This window comes from Nesoenas mayeri (assembly GCF_963082525.1).
Source record: "Nesoenas mayeri genome assembly, chromosome: 3".
NCBI lineage: Eukaryota > Metazoa > Chordata > Aves > Columbiformes > Columbidae > Nesoenas > Nesoenas mayeri.
The window spans coordinates 110,094,230-110,110,680 of NC_137544.1; the positions used below are offsets into that span (position 1 = coordinate 110,094,230).

At 46.2% G+C, this 16,451-nt stretch overlaps 1 protein-coding gene across 1 annotated transcript in view; it reads left to right on the plus strand.

The window, feature by feature from the left end:
* The window catches only part of LOC308038722 (tau-tubulin kinase 1-like), a gene marked incomplete at both ends in the record, with an annotated part of 84,645 nt that overhangs the window by 23,281 nt on the left and 44,913 nt on the right, over positions 1-16,451 (plus strand). Inside the window, 3 exon segments of the mRNA XM_080341496.1 lie at positions 3,303-3,447; positions 3,450-4,118; positions 4,121-4,856. Coding sequence (XP_080197622.1) covers positions 3,303-3,447; positions 3,450-4,118; positions 4,121-4,856 — 1,550 coding nt within the window.

Consider the following 16,451-nt stretch of genomic DNA (forward strand, 5'->3'; position numbering starts at 1 on the left):
AAAGATGAGATGTGATGGACACAAGCTGGGTAAAAGGAAAATTAGATGTAGAAATTAGATATAAAGAAAAACTTTTTCAGCATGAAAAGCCTCAAACTCTAGGACAGGGTCCCAAAGAGGTTGTGAGATCTCCGTCTTTGAAGATACTCAAAACTCAGTTGGACATGGCCTGGAGTAGACATCTCTGAGTTAGTCCTGCTTTGAGGAGTGGCTGGAGCAGAGACCTCCAGAGATTCCTTACACCTTTTTTATTCTACAATTTTAAGATGCAAGCTAAGACTCTCCACTCTTGATCTTCTGGCATCTTCCCACAGTTCCTCCCCATTGGCACAGCAGAACAGAAAAATTCTTCTCCAGCTTTTGGGAAAAAGTCCTAGAGCAGCTGAGTGACCTGTAGTACAGAAGACACATGATGACTGCCAAGAGAGGACAAACTGCGAACACCCAGTCCGGCAGGCTGTTTGCTTACAGCTAGCTGCTGATTACATTAACTCAACAGTGAAGCCAGTCTCATACTTTGATGCCCTAGGACATTCTTCCTTGTTAACAGCCTCAGGTGATGATAGCAATGAAGGTAATAAAATATGTGTTAAATTAATAATTGATGCAAGCAGCATTTCAACAAAGTTTCTTTTAGTTGAGTTTGTAGGTAACTTCTGTCCTCCATATTTTTTGGCATATTTATGCTCTTCAGATTTTCTCCATGGTGCATTTGCAGCAGCAAAACAACAACAGCTTCGGGCTTCTTTAAGGAAAGCATTCTGACAATTTTGGGGTATTGCATGCAACAGGTTAAGCAGTCCAAGTCTCCCACAGGTAGGCAGAAGTCAAACAATCACTGTTGTGCTTAGGGTGCAATGTCCATGCAGGGAAATAGAAAATACATGGGGAATTACAGACAGAAGGGCAGTTCATTTGCTAAATACCACAAAGAATTTGTACAGCCAGAGGCGGAAGTACATTATGATTAGAAAGGTATCTACTGCACAACTGAATGACAGCAAAGGGGTACCAGAGCAGAAGAAGGAAAGAAGCATTATTTTTATTACAGCAACATCATGATGTCCAGCTCTGTGTCATATCTTACTGCTTCATGTGAATCTCATCTCAGTAAAACTTCTGATGTCTTGCAAGGGTAAGAGCTGTTGAGGAAACAGGGGTTGCTGGAGACAGGGCTGCTGGTGGGGCAGACTGCAGGACACATAAACCGTATCTCTGACCTACAGAGGATGTACACTGCAGGACTGGATTCAGTTCTTCTTGACTAGAAAGTAGATGAGATGACACAAGCTCGTAGGAGCTGACGGGATGTATGAAAGTTTACATATGCAGAGAAACCAGCGATCACAAAGCTGTACCATCAATCACAGCATCTAGAAAATGGGATGAAGTAGAGCAGCAGGTGAACTGTTATTGGGGATCAGATACTCCTTCCAGTGGGAGGCTCAGCACAAGGCAAGATGTTGGTCAGGGCTTCTTTAATCAGGTCCCAGTTCCACTGAGGAAGCGTGTCTGGTTAAGACTCCAGGCTAGCACTGCAGGTATATGTCCTGGGAAAACCACATCCAGCCAACAGGCAGAAGCTGCTAATGTCCAAAAAAATGCCTGAGAGAGGAAGTCAAGTGGGTAATTTCCTTTGCAAAGGGTGGTAAGTCCCTCTTACCAGTTCAAGACCCAAATCTGTCATCCTAAGAGAAAAGGTAGAGTGGGTCAGTGAAAGACTAAATCAGGCTAATACAGGGTCATCTTCAGCACCAGACTTCAGCTTTAATGAAATAAGAGACAATGATTTGGAGTCCAGAGGCATTGTCAACACCAGCCTGTGTTTTAATTTATAAGATATAAAAAGAAATATTAAATAGATAACAATTTTTCACCATGCATAACAGCTTGATGCTGCCCACTGAGCTATTTGAAATGTCCCTGTTATACATGAGCATAGAGATCTTACATTTTTCAGGCATACCAATAAGGCAGTTGCTCTGCACAGAATAACATGCAGATTTACAGCACAATTTGAAATGGTGTCATTGGACTGAAAAGCTATTGAGGGCTTCTTTCCCCCTCAGAGACAAAATGTTCTGTTCCCATAGCCAGATGAATGTGCTGGCTGATGTCAGCTCTGTAGCCCAGGTAGTTAAATGGGTGCTTGTTTAGTCGTAGCCTCTGATACTGTCAAATGCCACTTGCAAACACCGATGTTTGGAGCCTGCTGTTCATAATTAGGACTGAAAAGTAACCTGATGCATTATTGATTGGTTGAGTTTACAGAGAGGCTTTTGTTTCCCAGCCCTCTTAAAGAAGGGTGACTTAAATGTTTTGGGATTTGGTTTTGGTTTGGTTTGGTTTTTTAATCCATTTTACAGAGTGATGCTTCTGTGGTTTTAATTTGCAACTAATAGTTAATTAGACTAAACTTCAATGGACATTTATTTTGCCTATTTATTTTGCGATTTTTTTGCTTATTTTGCTTATTTGTTCAAGTGTGTGCATGTGTGTGTGAGTTGCTGCTTTTCTGTTGGTATTTTATCATTTCACAACCTACCTTTGGTGCCTTATGGGCCATATCTCCACCACAGACTGCTACTCAAGAATGACCATCTGTTCTGTGCTCCCATTGCTTTTAATTTTTGGACATCTCAGAGTCTAATAATGATACTTTATATGTCAGCTTTCATGACTTAACTTGCTAATCATTTTAGTGAAAGCTGAAGGAGCCTGTAAGAGTCAGAAGTATGAGTTGCTGGAGGGATGTGAGAGCAGGAGCGAGGGATGAATAGCATAGAGGGGAATACAGGAGCACTACAAGGGTATTGCCCCCAAGACAATGGTGGATAATATGGAAAAGTCATCAGCAAATGTAGCTGGCCCTGAGGGGTCCCTTGAGTTCACCATGGCCTAGGTATGAAAGAGAGTTGCTGAATGGTTCCAGTAAGGAAGAAGTGAATATGTAAATATTTAAATATTGCAATACATATATATAAATACTGAAGAAGACTGTTAAACATGAAAAAAATCCTGAGGAATTGCTTGCAAAAATCTCTTTTAGGTCCAGGTAAAGGCTGCTAACAAAGGAACTCCTTTGGCACATTTTTCTGCCTTCATTTATGAGTATGTGTGAATCTCTCTAAGGTTTGTATGAATTAAATGATTGAGGGATCACTGCTCAGGCATGTATTTTGAAAGTGTCATGGACTAGATCCTTTCGACTGATGCTTCCCACTGCTCTTGATTCTGATGTCTGTGTCCATGCTATGTCTGAATACTAACCCTTTTCTTTTGTCACATGTGTCTTCTTGCAGGCATATATGCTGAAGTCATTTGAAATGAATGATCTGCCCAAGGCAGTGCCTTTCGGTTTGCCTTATCAAGACTTCAGAAAAGATATGTCGGACTACTGGGAAAAGCCTAAGGTATCCCAGCGGATAAAGAAAGTTGATTTCTCAAATGTCTGCAACCTTATCTGGAAATAAATGGAAAAGAGGAGGAGGAGGAAGAAGACAATGAGGAAGAAGACGAGGAGGAGGAAGAGGAGGAAGGGGATGAGATTGATATGCACAATGGTTCCAGCAGTGGCCTGAGTCAAAAAAGCACAGAGCGCAGCCAGGAGTGTGCACCCTCCACACTCCTGGCTGATGACCAGAAGGGATCCAAGGGTCGTGCTTCCACTGCTGGTGGGGACCTGGAGCTGGAGGAAGGCTCCAAAACACTAGTGCTATTTTCGCCCGGTGATCTGAAAGAGTCTCCAGTGACCACAGACTTGGCTCCAGAAGTTGATCTGGGCACTCTTGCTGCACTGACTCCTCAGAGTGAGCGGCCACAGCCTATGGGTAGCCAACTGGATGTATCCGAGCCAGGGACCCTCTCTTCAGTCCTTAAATCTGAACCAAAGCCCCCCGTGACAGTGGCTACAGCTTCCTCCTCCTTTACCAAAGTTGAGCGCACATTTGTTCATATTGCTGAAAAGACCCACTTACATGTCATGTCTTCCAGTGGCGAGCTGATGAGGCATGAGGAGAACTGCCCTCCGGGCCAGTTTGAGGAGGTCATTATTGAAGAAGAGCTGGAGGACAACCTGGTGCAGATAGAGAATGAAAGCATACATTCAGGACTGGAAGGGGCACAGAGAGCTCTGCGCTTTCAGCTAATCACATTGAAACCACCTCAGAAACAGCAGGGGAGCAGCTGGCCCTTCCCAATGCTGAAGCAAAGCCTCTCAAAGACAAGCCAGAGCTCTCTGACAAAGTGTCACTCTCGCTGGATTTGGATGAGCCTGGTAAGGTGGTGACAAGGGATCCTGACCTTGAGAAGTCAGCACTGGTGGCAGAACACCAGAAACGAGCAGAGATCCTCTTCAACACACAGCATAAAGGCCCCAGGAGGCCTCTTGGTTCCAGGTATAGAAGTCGAATACCCATTTTGTTCTCTGAGGAGGACACTGGCTCAGACCTTTCAACATCACTTTCTGCCAAAGAGAGGCTTTATAAGAGGGCAAAGCAACCTGACTTGGCTCGCTTCGTGATGGAGAAGAGGCAAAACCGCCTTCTTCGGCTGGCCTCAGGGGCCTCCTCCTCAGCATCCTCCAGCGACGAGAGGCAGCAGGCTTCAGAAACCCTCTCAGCCACTGGTTCTGAGGAGGACACACATGACTCTGATGACTCAGTCCCAAGGAAGGCTGGGAAAGAGAAGGCTGCTCCCCTGGGGAAAGAAGAAAGACCCATAAGCACAAAGAGCAGAATTCCTCGGCCCATCACACCAGTGAAAACAACGCTAGAGGCGGCAAAGTCTGAGAGCTCCATGGCTGTTGCAATGGCCATGCTATGTAGCTCCCCACAGGATGCGGCTCTTGCCTACAGGTAAGACCAAAATGCTGAGCAATACAAAATGTTGGACTTGTTAAGGAGGTGCAGCCAGGACTTTGCTCACCTCCTACTGCTTTACCTTTCACTTGGGTTGAATGAGCGGTCCATCCCTGTTTCCTACAGTAATTTCAGCTCACTGATGTGTGAAATTGCCACCTCTCTGCCTTCTTTGGCTCAGTCTGGCCAAAGGGCCAAAGCCCTCTTCTCTTGCCCTGGCTTTGAGGCCTTCTTCCGTTCCACAAGCTCGTTCATTTGGTCTGATCCTGCTAATAGCAGAGCCCTCCCATGTTGAGCTCTCAGTTTTGCAGCATACTTGGCACAGTTGTGACTGACCTGGCTATTGTGATTAGAGCTCCAAGGGCTGCAAGGTTGCCAGTTGTGATTGCCTCAGAAGATGGTCAGCATGCAAAGAGGTGGAGAGAGGGAGATGTATGTGCATGGCCTCTGTCAGTGACCCAGAACAGCGTGGACCACCTCCACATGGCCTGAGTTCCTACATATCCCTGTGTCTTGGGATTTTTTTGTAGGTACTTTGTTCTCTATCAAGTAAGCATAGACATATAAGGGGAAGTGTGCCTTCTGAATTCTGCAGTGTTTGGCTTTTCTTCCTGAACTTGGGTCTGGAGGTCCAGCCCAGGAGCAGAGATGCTGATGTGCCTCTGCCACAGGTTCAGCAAATTCTGCTCTTTCAGAGGTGTGGGGTGAAAGGAGGGCATCCCTGTGGGTTGGTTTATCTACCAGTAGTTACTGTCAGAGTCCAGCTGGTGCAATCCAGCTCATTCCCACATTTCCAGATTGTACCTCCTACCTTGAAAGAAGTTGCTACATCCATGCTGCCTAAATATATTGTTGCTAAACTTGAACTAGGGTTTGGCATCAAATATAGTCTTAGTTCCCGGAAGTCTGAATGTTTGGTTGAGGGTTGTGAGTTGAGCTAGCAAAAATAGGAGCTAAGACCCCAGTAAACACAAAAATATTTATGCATCCTGTCCCCATGGACCGGATATTAACCTAGCTTGATGCTACAAACATATTTGAGCTTCCTTGAAGAGACCTTGTGTCTGATTCAGATTACCTTGTGTGTAACTATGCCTGTATTTCTATGCCTGTGACCCTGTTAATGTGATCAACACAAGCATATTTCACACGAAGCTCCATGTAGTGGATTTGCTTGCCTTATCTAAGTAAAGAATAAAAAGTATCATATATATTATTATAACAATATTATATATATTACATATTATTATTATTATAACAATATAAGTAGTGCTCATTATATATAGTGGCTAAAGGCTCAAAACGATCCTGCGACCTTCAAAGAAGTGTCCTGATGCTGTGTGACTTCTGATGTGTGCAGGACTGATGGCTGTATACGATGGATGTGGATGTAGGAACAAGGTACCTGTACAAAGCCCAAGAGAGCCTGAAAAGTATTGACGGAACCCGACTAAGCCCAACAGTGCCTGACAAAGCTTGACAGGGCCCAGCCAGAGCCAGACAAATCCTGACAGAGCCCGGCAGATGTCCACAAAGCCATACAGAGCTAGACAAACCCGACAGAGTGTGACAGGGCCTGACAGAGTACTACAGAGCCCAACAAAGCTGGACAGAGTCCCACGTTGCCAAACAGAGCCTGACAAAACATGACAGGTCCTAACAGAACCGTACAGAGTTGGACAGAGCCTGAGAGAGTCTGACAGAGACAGACAAAGCTTGACTGAGCCAGCTGGAACCTGACTAAGCCTGAAAGAGGCCAGCAAACCCAACAGAGATCGAAAAAGCCTTACAATTTTTGACAAATCTGACAAAGCCCTACAGAGCCCGACACAGACAGACAGATCCACACATGACTCATAAAAGCCCAAGAGTACTTGACAGGACCCAACCAGGACTGACAAGGTCAGACAAATCACAAAAAAACCCGAAAGTGCTCGACAGGGCCTGACAGAGCCCGACAAATCCTAACAGAGACCTACAAATCCCAAAAGAGCTTGACAGAGCCTGAAAGAGCCTGAATGAGATGGCTCTTTATGGCTTTGTGGAGATCTGTCAGTCTCTGTTGGGCTCTGTCAGGATTTGTCTGGCTCTGTCGGCACCTGTCAAGCTTTGTCAGGCACTGTTGGACTTAGTCAGGTCTTGTCAACACCTGTCAAGCTGTATCAGACTTTGTTGGCCTCTTTTGATCCGTGTTGAACTCAGTCAGGCTTTGTTGGGCTCTGTTGGGCTTTCTTGCCTTTATTCAGGCTTTGTTGGGCTCTGTTGGGCTTTCTCGGGATCTTATCGGGCTCTGCCAGGCCATGTCAGGATTTGTTCGATTTTGTCGGGCTCTATTGAATATTATGCAGCTCTGTCAGGCCTCATTGAGTGCTGTTGGGCTCCTTGAAGCTTTGTTGGGCCCTGTCAGGCTCTGTCAGGTTCTGTTGGGATCTGTAAGGCACTGTCAAGCTGTGTCAGGCCCTGTCATGCTCTGTAATGCTTTGTTGAGCTCTGTCGTGCTTTGTCAGGCTTTGCCAGACTCCGTTGTTTGCTGTCAAGCGCTGTCAGGATTTGTCGGGCCCTGTCAAGTTCTATCGGGTTCTTTCAGGCTCTGTTGGGCTCTGTTGGGCCCTTTGAGACTGTGTTGAGCTCTGCCAGGTTTTCTCAGATTCCGTTGGGCTCTCTAAATCTTGGGTGAGGTCTATTGGTCTGTCTCAGGCTTTGTTGGGCTCTGTCATGCCGTGGCAGGTTCTCTCAGTTTCTGGTAGGCTCTGTTAGACCCTGTTGTGCTCTTTCAGACCCTATCAGGCTCTTTCGGGCCCTGTCAATTCCTGCCAGGTTCTGTTGGACTCTTTCAATCTCTCTCTGGCCCTTTTGGGCTCTGTTAGGCTCTGTGGAGATCTATAAGTCTCTGCCAACCTGAGTCAGGCCCTGTCAGGCTCTGTAATGCTTTGCTGAGCTCTTTTAGTGTCTGTCGCACTTTCTCAGTGTCTGTCAGGCGCTGTTGGGATTTGTCAGGGCCTGTCGAGTTTTCTCAGGCTCTGTCAAGCCCTCTTAGGCTCTGTTGGGCTCTGGCAGGCTTTGTCAGGCTCTGTCTGGCTTTGTCATGCTCCATAAGTGCTCCAAGGACTTGACGCTCTTTGTGGATGTCTGTTGCACTCAGTCGGGATTTCTCATGCTCTGTCAAGATCTGGCTGGCTCTGTCAGGACTTGTCGGGCTCTTTTAGGCTTTGTTAGGGTCTTTCAATGCGTGTAGGGCTCTATCAGGCATTGTTGAGATTTGTCGAGCTCTGTGTGGCTTTGTCAAGATCCATCGGTCTCTCTCAGGCTCTGTCAGGTTCTGTCAAGCTCCTTTGGGCACTTTCTGCCCTACCAGGCTTTTTCACGCTCTGTAAAGCCCTGTCATGCTCCATCAGGCCTTGTCAGGCTCTGCCGGATTCTGTCTGGCTTTGTCGGGCTCCATCTGGCTCAGTCAGGCTTTGTTGGTATCTGTTGGACCCTATCGTGCTCTGTCAGGCCATTTTTGACAATGTGGGTCTCCGTTCGGCTTTGTTGGACTCTGTAGTGCTCTGTCAGACCCTGTCACACTCTGTCAGATTTTGTCTTCCTCTTTAAGGCATTGCAGGGATGTGTCTATCTCTGTTGGGCACAGTAAGGATTTGTCTGGCTCTGTTGGCCCCTGTCAAGCTTTGTCAGGCACTGTTGGACTTAGTCGGGCCTTGTCAAGCTCTCTGAGGCTTTGTTGGGCTCTTTTGATCCGTGTCAGACTCTGTCAGTCTTTGTCAAGATCTGTCAGGTATTCTTGCCCTTATTCAGGAGTTGTCAGGCTCTGTCGTGCTTTCTCGGGTCTATCGGGCTCTGTTAGGCCATGTCAGGATTTGTAGGGCTCTGTCAGGTTTTGTCGGGCCCTGTTAGGTATTAACAAGATCTGTCAGGCTCCATTTGGCATTGTTGGGCTCTTTCAATCTTTGTTTGGCCCTACGGGGCTCCATTATGCTGTACTGAACTTCCAGCTTTGTGGCACTTTGTCCTCCTCTGTATGGCCCTGGCGGACTCTTTTGTTCACTGTCATGCACTGTTGGCATTTGTCGGGGCCTGTCGAATTTTCTCGGGCTCTATCAAACCCTCTGGGGCTCTGTTTGGCTCTGGCAGGCTTTGTCAGGCTCTGTCTGGCTTTGTCACGCTCCATAAGTGCTGCAAGGACTGGACGCTCTTGTGATGCTTGTATTCACACAATTATTGCATATTCATTTTAATTTGGGGCCATTTTTAACATACAAAGCATCTACAGTAAGAAAGAATTACATAAACCAGGTGAAGTGCAGAAATGACCTTACAACCCTAGCAGCTGCAGCTGGCCCACAAACAGACAGCAGCTCCCACTCAGGTACTTTTCCCACTGCGGAAACTCTGGCCACGCATGAGACGTCTCTCTACAGTTTACTGGCTCCCCGCCACATGCAATTAAATGCAATTTTATTACAACATACCTTAACTGCTGTCGTGGCCAGGGGTCTTTTGTCTGCTCCCACAATGAACAACAGAGGTGGAGATCTTTCAAAAAACACTTTGGGGCACGCCTAAGACGACCTCCTCAGTTGTCCAAGCAGCCAAGCACAATGCCCTCCTGGCTGGCTCACCAAAATGAGGCGTGGAAATGACCTTACAACCCTTGAGGTTGTAAGGAAGGTATGTATTTTACAACGTCATACACACACAGGGAATAGCTTCACTCAAAACGCGTGTGTGTTTTACAGTAGTTGTGAGCTTGGTTGAATACAGTAAAGTGTTACATACTCATGAAAGTTTTTAGGAACACCTATACATACTTATAACCTATCCCCAAGAAGGCGGTTCATATTACAATGAGTTCCAGGAGACCATATCCACAGTCTACACCTCCGTCTCCCCCTGGTTGGAGTTGCCCAATGATGGTGAACCCAGGATCACTTTCTCTGTACACATTCACCTTTGGTCCAGTGTGATGACTTGGTTAGGTCTCAGACTGCTGAGTTGGTTAAAACTGGCGTATCTCCTGTCCTGTGCCCAAGTTTCTATCTTCTTCACCCAAGGATGCACCAAGGAGGCACCCAAGGAATATTATCTTTGCAAGGCACCAGGGAAGTCCTGTTTCTCGTACAATAAGTTATACAAAACTAAGCAAGGCTAGGCAATAGTGATGTAGGTTAAAGGGTTAACTGTCTAAGTGTCTTTAATGTTAGTAAGTTAATTGTTAGTTAATTAATGGTGAATTCCCTGTATCACGGGGTTAGACAGGTTTAGTTATTTCACGGTCTTTACTTCCATCTAGCGTCAATTGTAGAACATGCGGTCTGTTTCGGCGGAGATTCTGTCTCTTTTCATCCGTCTGATGATCCACGTTAGCAGTTCTCCTCTGAAGCGGAACTGGTACACACATGGAGTAAATGATTAGTTCATTACATAAAATACATCTCTTAATTTCTAGTCAAACATAAGCTAAGAACCCTGCTTCTATACAACTTAATCTTCTGTGTCCAGCTTGTCACACGGGAGGATCTAAAATTTGAAAAATATCCCTTCGTTAGGCAGGTGGTTAGAAAGCATTTATCTTGTCATTGGTTAATGATGGGTTCGTCCTTTGTACCTCATCAACAGTCTACATTGCTTTAGCAGCTTCCATTCATATTGCTTCTGTGTCCACATGCAAGCAGGGGAGAGGTCAGCTCCATATATGCAGAAATTTCTCCCTAAAAACTCACAGTTGTGCATATGCTACAGCTCTTATATAAAAAACATTCCAAAAAAAACGCACAAGCCTATACACCCCATGGAAGGTCTCACAAGCGTGTACAAACACAGGACCATGTCCAAAAGTTTGCACCCCTGCCATCGTGTATAATCGTACAATCACATGTATGTCTGTGCAGACTGACACATTTCTATGCAGATGTTTGATACACGAATGGCTACACATGCAGCCATTTCACACAGGCTCTGCTGGTCTTTCGCTAAATGACCTCTTTGGAAGCGTTTCTTGGGTAGATCTACCTCTCAGATTTTTTGTGGTATAACTGTGAAAAGTCAGCGCAGGGAAACCGTCTACATCAAACACACTTCAAATCTGCCTTGTTTTGCTTTTGTTGCCTCTACCTAGATGATTCCCATTTTCTCTGTTCGCTTGAGGTGTCATGATTGTTCTGCTGCACACAGAGACAAGCAACACGCACAAAGTGTCAAGAAACGCACTCAGTTGAGCCCAACACCAGTGCAGATGCACATAGGCAATGAAATTAACACCCATGCGTGTGGAGAGAAAGACATGTACTCACATGCGTGAGGAGACAAGGATAGATTCGGCAGGTGCTTCTGCACACCAGCTTTCAGGGACACTGTCTCTACCTGCACTGGTTCAAGTCTGCAGGTATCCTAGATGTTAATAGTAGTGCCACCACCTGTAACTGTGCAAAACTACCAGACAGTGACAAGAAAGACACTGGCTCTCACACAAGCACACAAGTGTTTGCTCTCAGCTATATATCGGGACAAGCTTGTGAAGGGATGCTCTGCTGCTCTTGCTCGTTATGACAAGGTTTTTTTTCATTTCTCTTGTAGATTGATTGCTAAGCATATTTCCTTGGGTGACAGTGAAGTGTTTGCCATGGGAGAGAAGTACCATGGCACAGCATTCAGTTCTGCCGATGTCTGTCTCTGATTCTGTACTAGCAGAGCTCCCTTGCATCTGTCCACAGGAGAAATGCAGGACTGTGCAACTAGACATACGTGGAACCTTTCCAACAAACAACTCCGCAGTACACCCACTCAAGCTTAAACATAAAAGGAACCTACAACAAGGCACATGCATGTGGACAGACAAGCATTTATAAGCACAGATGCTTCCACACACAGGGTCGTTCAAGAACGTGCTCATATCTCAGGTACCCTCCAAAAGTGAATTCTCATGCAGCCATTTAAACTTGTGTGCACTATCCCAGCCATCAACAGACGTGTTTACCCTCAAGCATGAAAGTGCATTTTTCATGTACGTCCTCCTGTAAATAGATGCGAGAGGGCGTGCTTGCGGAAGTGTGCATGTGTGTGGCCACAGGTATTCTTAATATGTCAGTGTGTGAAAATGTGCGTGCTTTTCTCTAGCTGTGTATGCATTCATGGTGTGGTGGGTGCACTTACTGGATACTTGTGGAAAGGTTTCTGCATGTTTTTGGGTGAGGAATCCTATGTGTGCACGTGAACAAAGAGAAGGGACAGCCACTAGGTTCCAACACTGAAGAAGGTAGATGGCAAATTTTCCTACGCTATCTCGGTCTTTTGGTGTACGTAGTCATAAAAAAAAAAAAAAACCAAAAATGCTAAGCCAGCAATCGAAAAGAGAAATACAAGAAAACATACTGGACAGAGAATAAAGAGCAGAGCATCTGTTCACAACTTTGTTTCTGAAGTATAGTTGAAGGCAAACATTGGTGCTTCAGTGAGATTAAATGCTTCCATCTAAATTTGTGATCATGCACACTGGTGCAAGTGCTTGTGCAGGCATTCAGCCCTTGTGTGCTGGGCTTTCAGAAGTGTGCCTGTAGGCACGTCTGAATATATGCCACTCTCTAAACATGCACACTGTATTGTTTACGAAAACACATGCAGACGTGTTTCAACACGGAGTTTTGCATGTGCACAGGTTGTCGCTCTTCTGAAGTGACAAAGTAATCCCGTGTGCACACGCAACGAAAAGTGGACCACTTTGCCTTTTTGTGAGCATTCAAATTCATACGCTGACCTCTGTATACTCACAGACACATGAACTTGCATACGTGCAGTCACATAAGCACTAGCTTTTTAAGAAAGCCTCTTCTAGGGATATTTTTCAAATTTTAGATCCTCCTGCATGACGAGCTAGAGACAGAAGATTAAGTTGTATCGAAGCAGATTGCTTATATTATGTTTTAGTAGAAATTAATAAATGTATTGTAAGTAAGAAACTAATGATTTACTTAATGTGTGTACTAGTTGCGCTTCCGATGGGAGCTGCCAACATGGAGAGGTCAATCATCAGGCAAATGAAAAGAACCCCCGCGAAGCTCCGCTTGAAACAGACTGCATGTACTCTAAAAGATGCTAGATGGCAGCAAAGACCATGAAATAACTAAATCAACCTTACCCTAGATTTATGCAATTCTTTCTTAAAGTAGATGCTTTCTATGTTAAAAATTGCCCCAAATTAAAATGAATATGCGATAATAGTGTGAATACAAGCCTTGCAAGAGCATCCAGTCCTTGCAGCACTTATGGAGCATGACAAAGCCAGACAGAGCCTGACAAAGCCAGACAGAGCCTGACAAAGCCTGCCAGAGCCAAACAGAGCCCAAGAGGGTTTGATAGAGCCCGAGAAAATTCGACAGGCCCCGACAAATGCCAACAGTGCATGACAGTGAACAAAAGAGTCCGCCAGGGCCATACAGAGGAGGACAAAGTGCCACAAAACCGGAAGTTCAGTACAGCATAATGGAGCCCCGTAGGGCCAAACAAAGATTGAAAGAGCCCAACAATGCCAAATGGAGCCTGACAGATCTTGTAAATACCTAACAGGGCCCGACAAAACCTGACAGAGCCCTACAAATCCTGACATGGCCTAACAGAGCCCGATAGACCTGAAAAAGCCCGCCAGAGCCTGACAACTCCTGAATAAGGGCAAGAATACCTGACAGATCTTGACAAAGATTGACAGAGTCTGACACGGATCAAAAGAGCCCAACAAAGCCTCACCTTGCAGCGACCCCATGTCAGACCTCATCCCTGCAGCCTCCTCTAGTTTAACAGCTAAGACGAGTTCTCAGCTTGGTACCTAACAGGAACCCACCTCTGGATTTGTTGTGGCAGCTCCCTTCCTCCTTTTACCACAGAGGGCATCATCAATACATACTTCAAACCTGCTTACCAGACATTTGCAGCTCCAAAAATAAAAGGGATAATGTTCTTCCTTATAACCTAGAGCACCAGTCTGCATGATAGAGGGTCTGCTGCATGAGTTGGTGGACAAGTTTGCCTCAAGCTTTGTAGAAAACCAGGAGGGCTTCAAGCCCCCAGCCAGAAAGGGACTGACCTGCAGGGAGTACACAGTGACTTCGAAGACAAGATCTACTTGAGGAGGTAAAATTAGGAACCAGAGGAGAGGACAGTCATGGTGTACAAACCACTGTTATTTCCTGGGATCCTGGCTATGCTTGGGGTCACGGTTCACCACAGTGTTGCAACCAGGGCTATTCTCTGGCCTCACAAAGATACCAACCCCAATGCACATGGAGATGCTGCCAACATGCCTTCAGGCCAACTGGCTCTGCTGTTACAATCAGCATGGTCCCAGCCCCTTGGAGCACAGCGACAGGCTGAAGGAGGGCAATACAACCATTCAGGGTTCTGCAGGAGACCATGGGAGCCGGCACACAGTGAGGCCATGGGCACCCAACCGGGACCCCTAGAAAAGGAAAAGCGACTGTACAGGAGCCCAGCTCACTCCTTTGCATGCTACTGAGTAGCTGGCAAACAGACAGAATCAAAGGTGGTTGCAAACTCCCAGGTGCTTTGTGAAACTAGCCTAGTGCTGCTAGGGCATATGTATATAATGAGCACTATTTATATTGTTATAATAATACATATGATAGTCTTTACTTAGAAAAGGCTAGTAAAGTCTACTGCCTCTCACATACTCCAAAGAAAACTGACTCAGAAATGTTTGCTACTGAAACACAAAGACTCTCATCTCAACAGAGCATTTGCAGTATCTCATGATACCTGGCAGTCCCAAAGACACTTCTGCTCCCAACACACGACCCTACAGTGCTCCTCCTCTCTGTTCCTACCACCCATGTACATGTACGCACAGATGCAGGCACGGTGGCAGCCTGTCTCAGGGGTCACTTCAAACGCACATGAGCACAAGCATCTGCAGTTGGTCATGACAGATTCTGCAGCAAACACACTCATGGGGAACACACGTAGCGTCAGGCTCTTCACAGAAATTCCTGCAAACATGGAAAAGTGCTGAGAAGTCTGCTTCTCTTCCTCTTACCCCAGTTTTCTTTATTCCTCCTAGCCATTTCACCTGCTTTGCTCAGCTCAGTTTTCTCTTTGATCTTCTCTTCTTTGCAGTGAAGCAAGGATGCAGCTAGGCACCAACAGCAATGTTTGAGCAGCCTTGTGTTTCCTCAAGGCTTGACGGAGCTTGCACACTATGTTTCATGGGCAGGGAACAGCAGGGTTTTGCATCTCCTGCATTTCTGTGATGTGACAGCCCACCACGTCCTGTGATGACATACTGAATTGTCTGGCATACCTCAACCACTTAACCCAGGTTTTGATGCACAGGCCTTGTCCCCTGCTGTCCCTAAAAATGATCTCCCATGTTTTCTCCAACTAGGGCAGGTGTCCTCCAAGCCTCCCTGCAAGGTGGGGTAAGAAGAAGAGAGGACCTGGAGGAGTTGTTGACCCTTTTGCAGGCCATTTTATACAGTTATGTTAACAGAGAGCATCACTGCTGGTCCACATGCCTGCCAGAAAATCCCTCCAGAGAGACACGCAAGAGGAATGGGAACTTCTGCAAGCAGGGTGTGCTGTGCACCCTGATCTCAGGCGTACCGTGAGTTCACACTCACCACTGAGCAACTGAAGGGCAGAACCTTGAAAATCAGAGCCAGGAAGGAGATCCAGAGCAGCACCCACATGGCAGGGGCTTTCCTGTGTCCCTCTGCTGATACCTGAAATAAGGATCCAGACATCACCTGCTGCACCACACTAACAGGGCTGTTAACAGGGGGCTTGCAAGCATCCCTCTGACCACGTCTGCCAGAAAAATGCAGCTGTGTGGGACACCTCTTGTTACCAAATTCTTGAAATCCACTTGACTGGAAGAGCCCAGCACTGAAACTCCTATAAAAATAACGTCAGTGAAGGAATGAAAGAGGCAATGTGACACCCAACCAGGATCACAGCATCACTTGCTACTGGGAAGGAGAGCAGGTCTGCACACCCAAGCCTGTGGGACACAGGAGGACAGTCAGGCCCTGCAAGAATTACTCTTAGAAGCCTTTCAGTAGTAACAGCACCTGGTACCTCCTCCACAGGCTGTCTGGGGAGGAATCATTGCTGCAGTCAGTCAGCTTTCACTTCCATTACAGCTCTTTCTCATCAGAAATAACTGAGGGAGCACGCTGCTTTTGACACACTCTCCTGCTCCCCTCTGTGCCAGGGACAGCAGGGATGCAGGACTGTGCTGGATCAATGAGGCTGGTAGCACAACCACAAGGAGAGACAACTCATGCCAGGCCCAGATCTCTGTGGAGCCAGCTGCACCATTAGCCCAGCCCTGTCAAACAACACTAGGAACAGATGATGTTTTCTGTGCTGGAAATAATTCACTGGCTTTCTGGAATCTGTTCAGATGTCCACAGAGTACCCTGTTCTCGCAGCCACCCCATCACAGCTCTCATGCTCCTTTCCCAAACAGTTCCTGTAGATGTAAACAACTTCAGGATTCCTCAGATTCAATGGCCATCAGTGTGACTCTTTGTATATATGTTCAAATGAATCAAGGTTATTATTGTCCAGACACCTCTATCAAGCTTT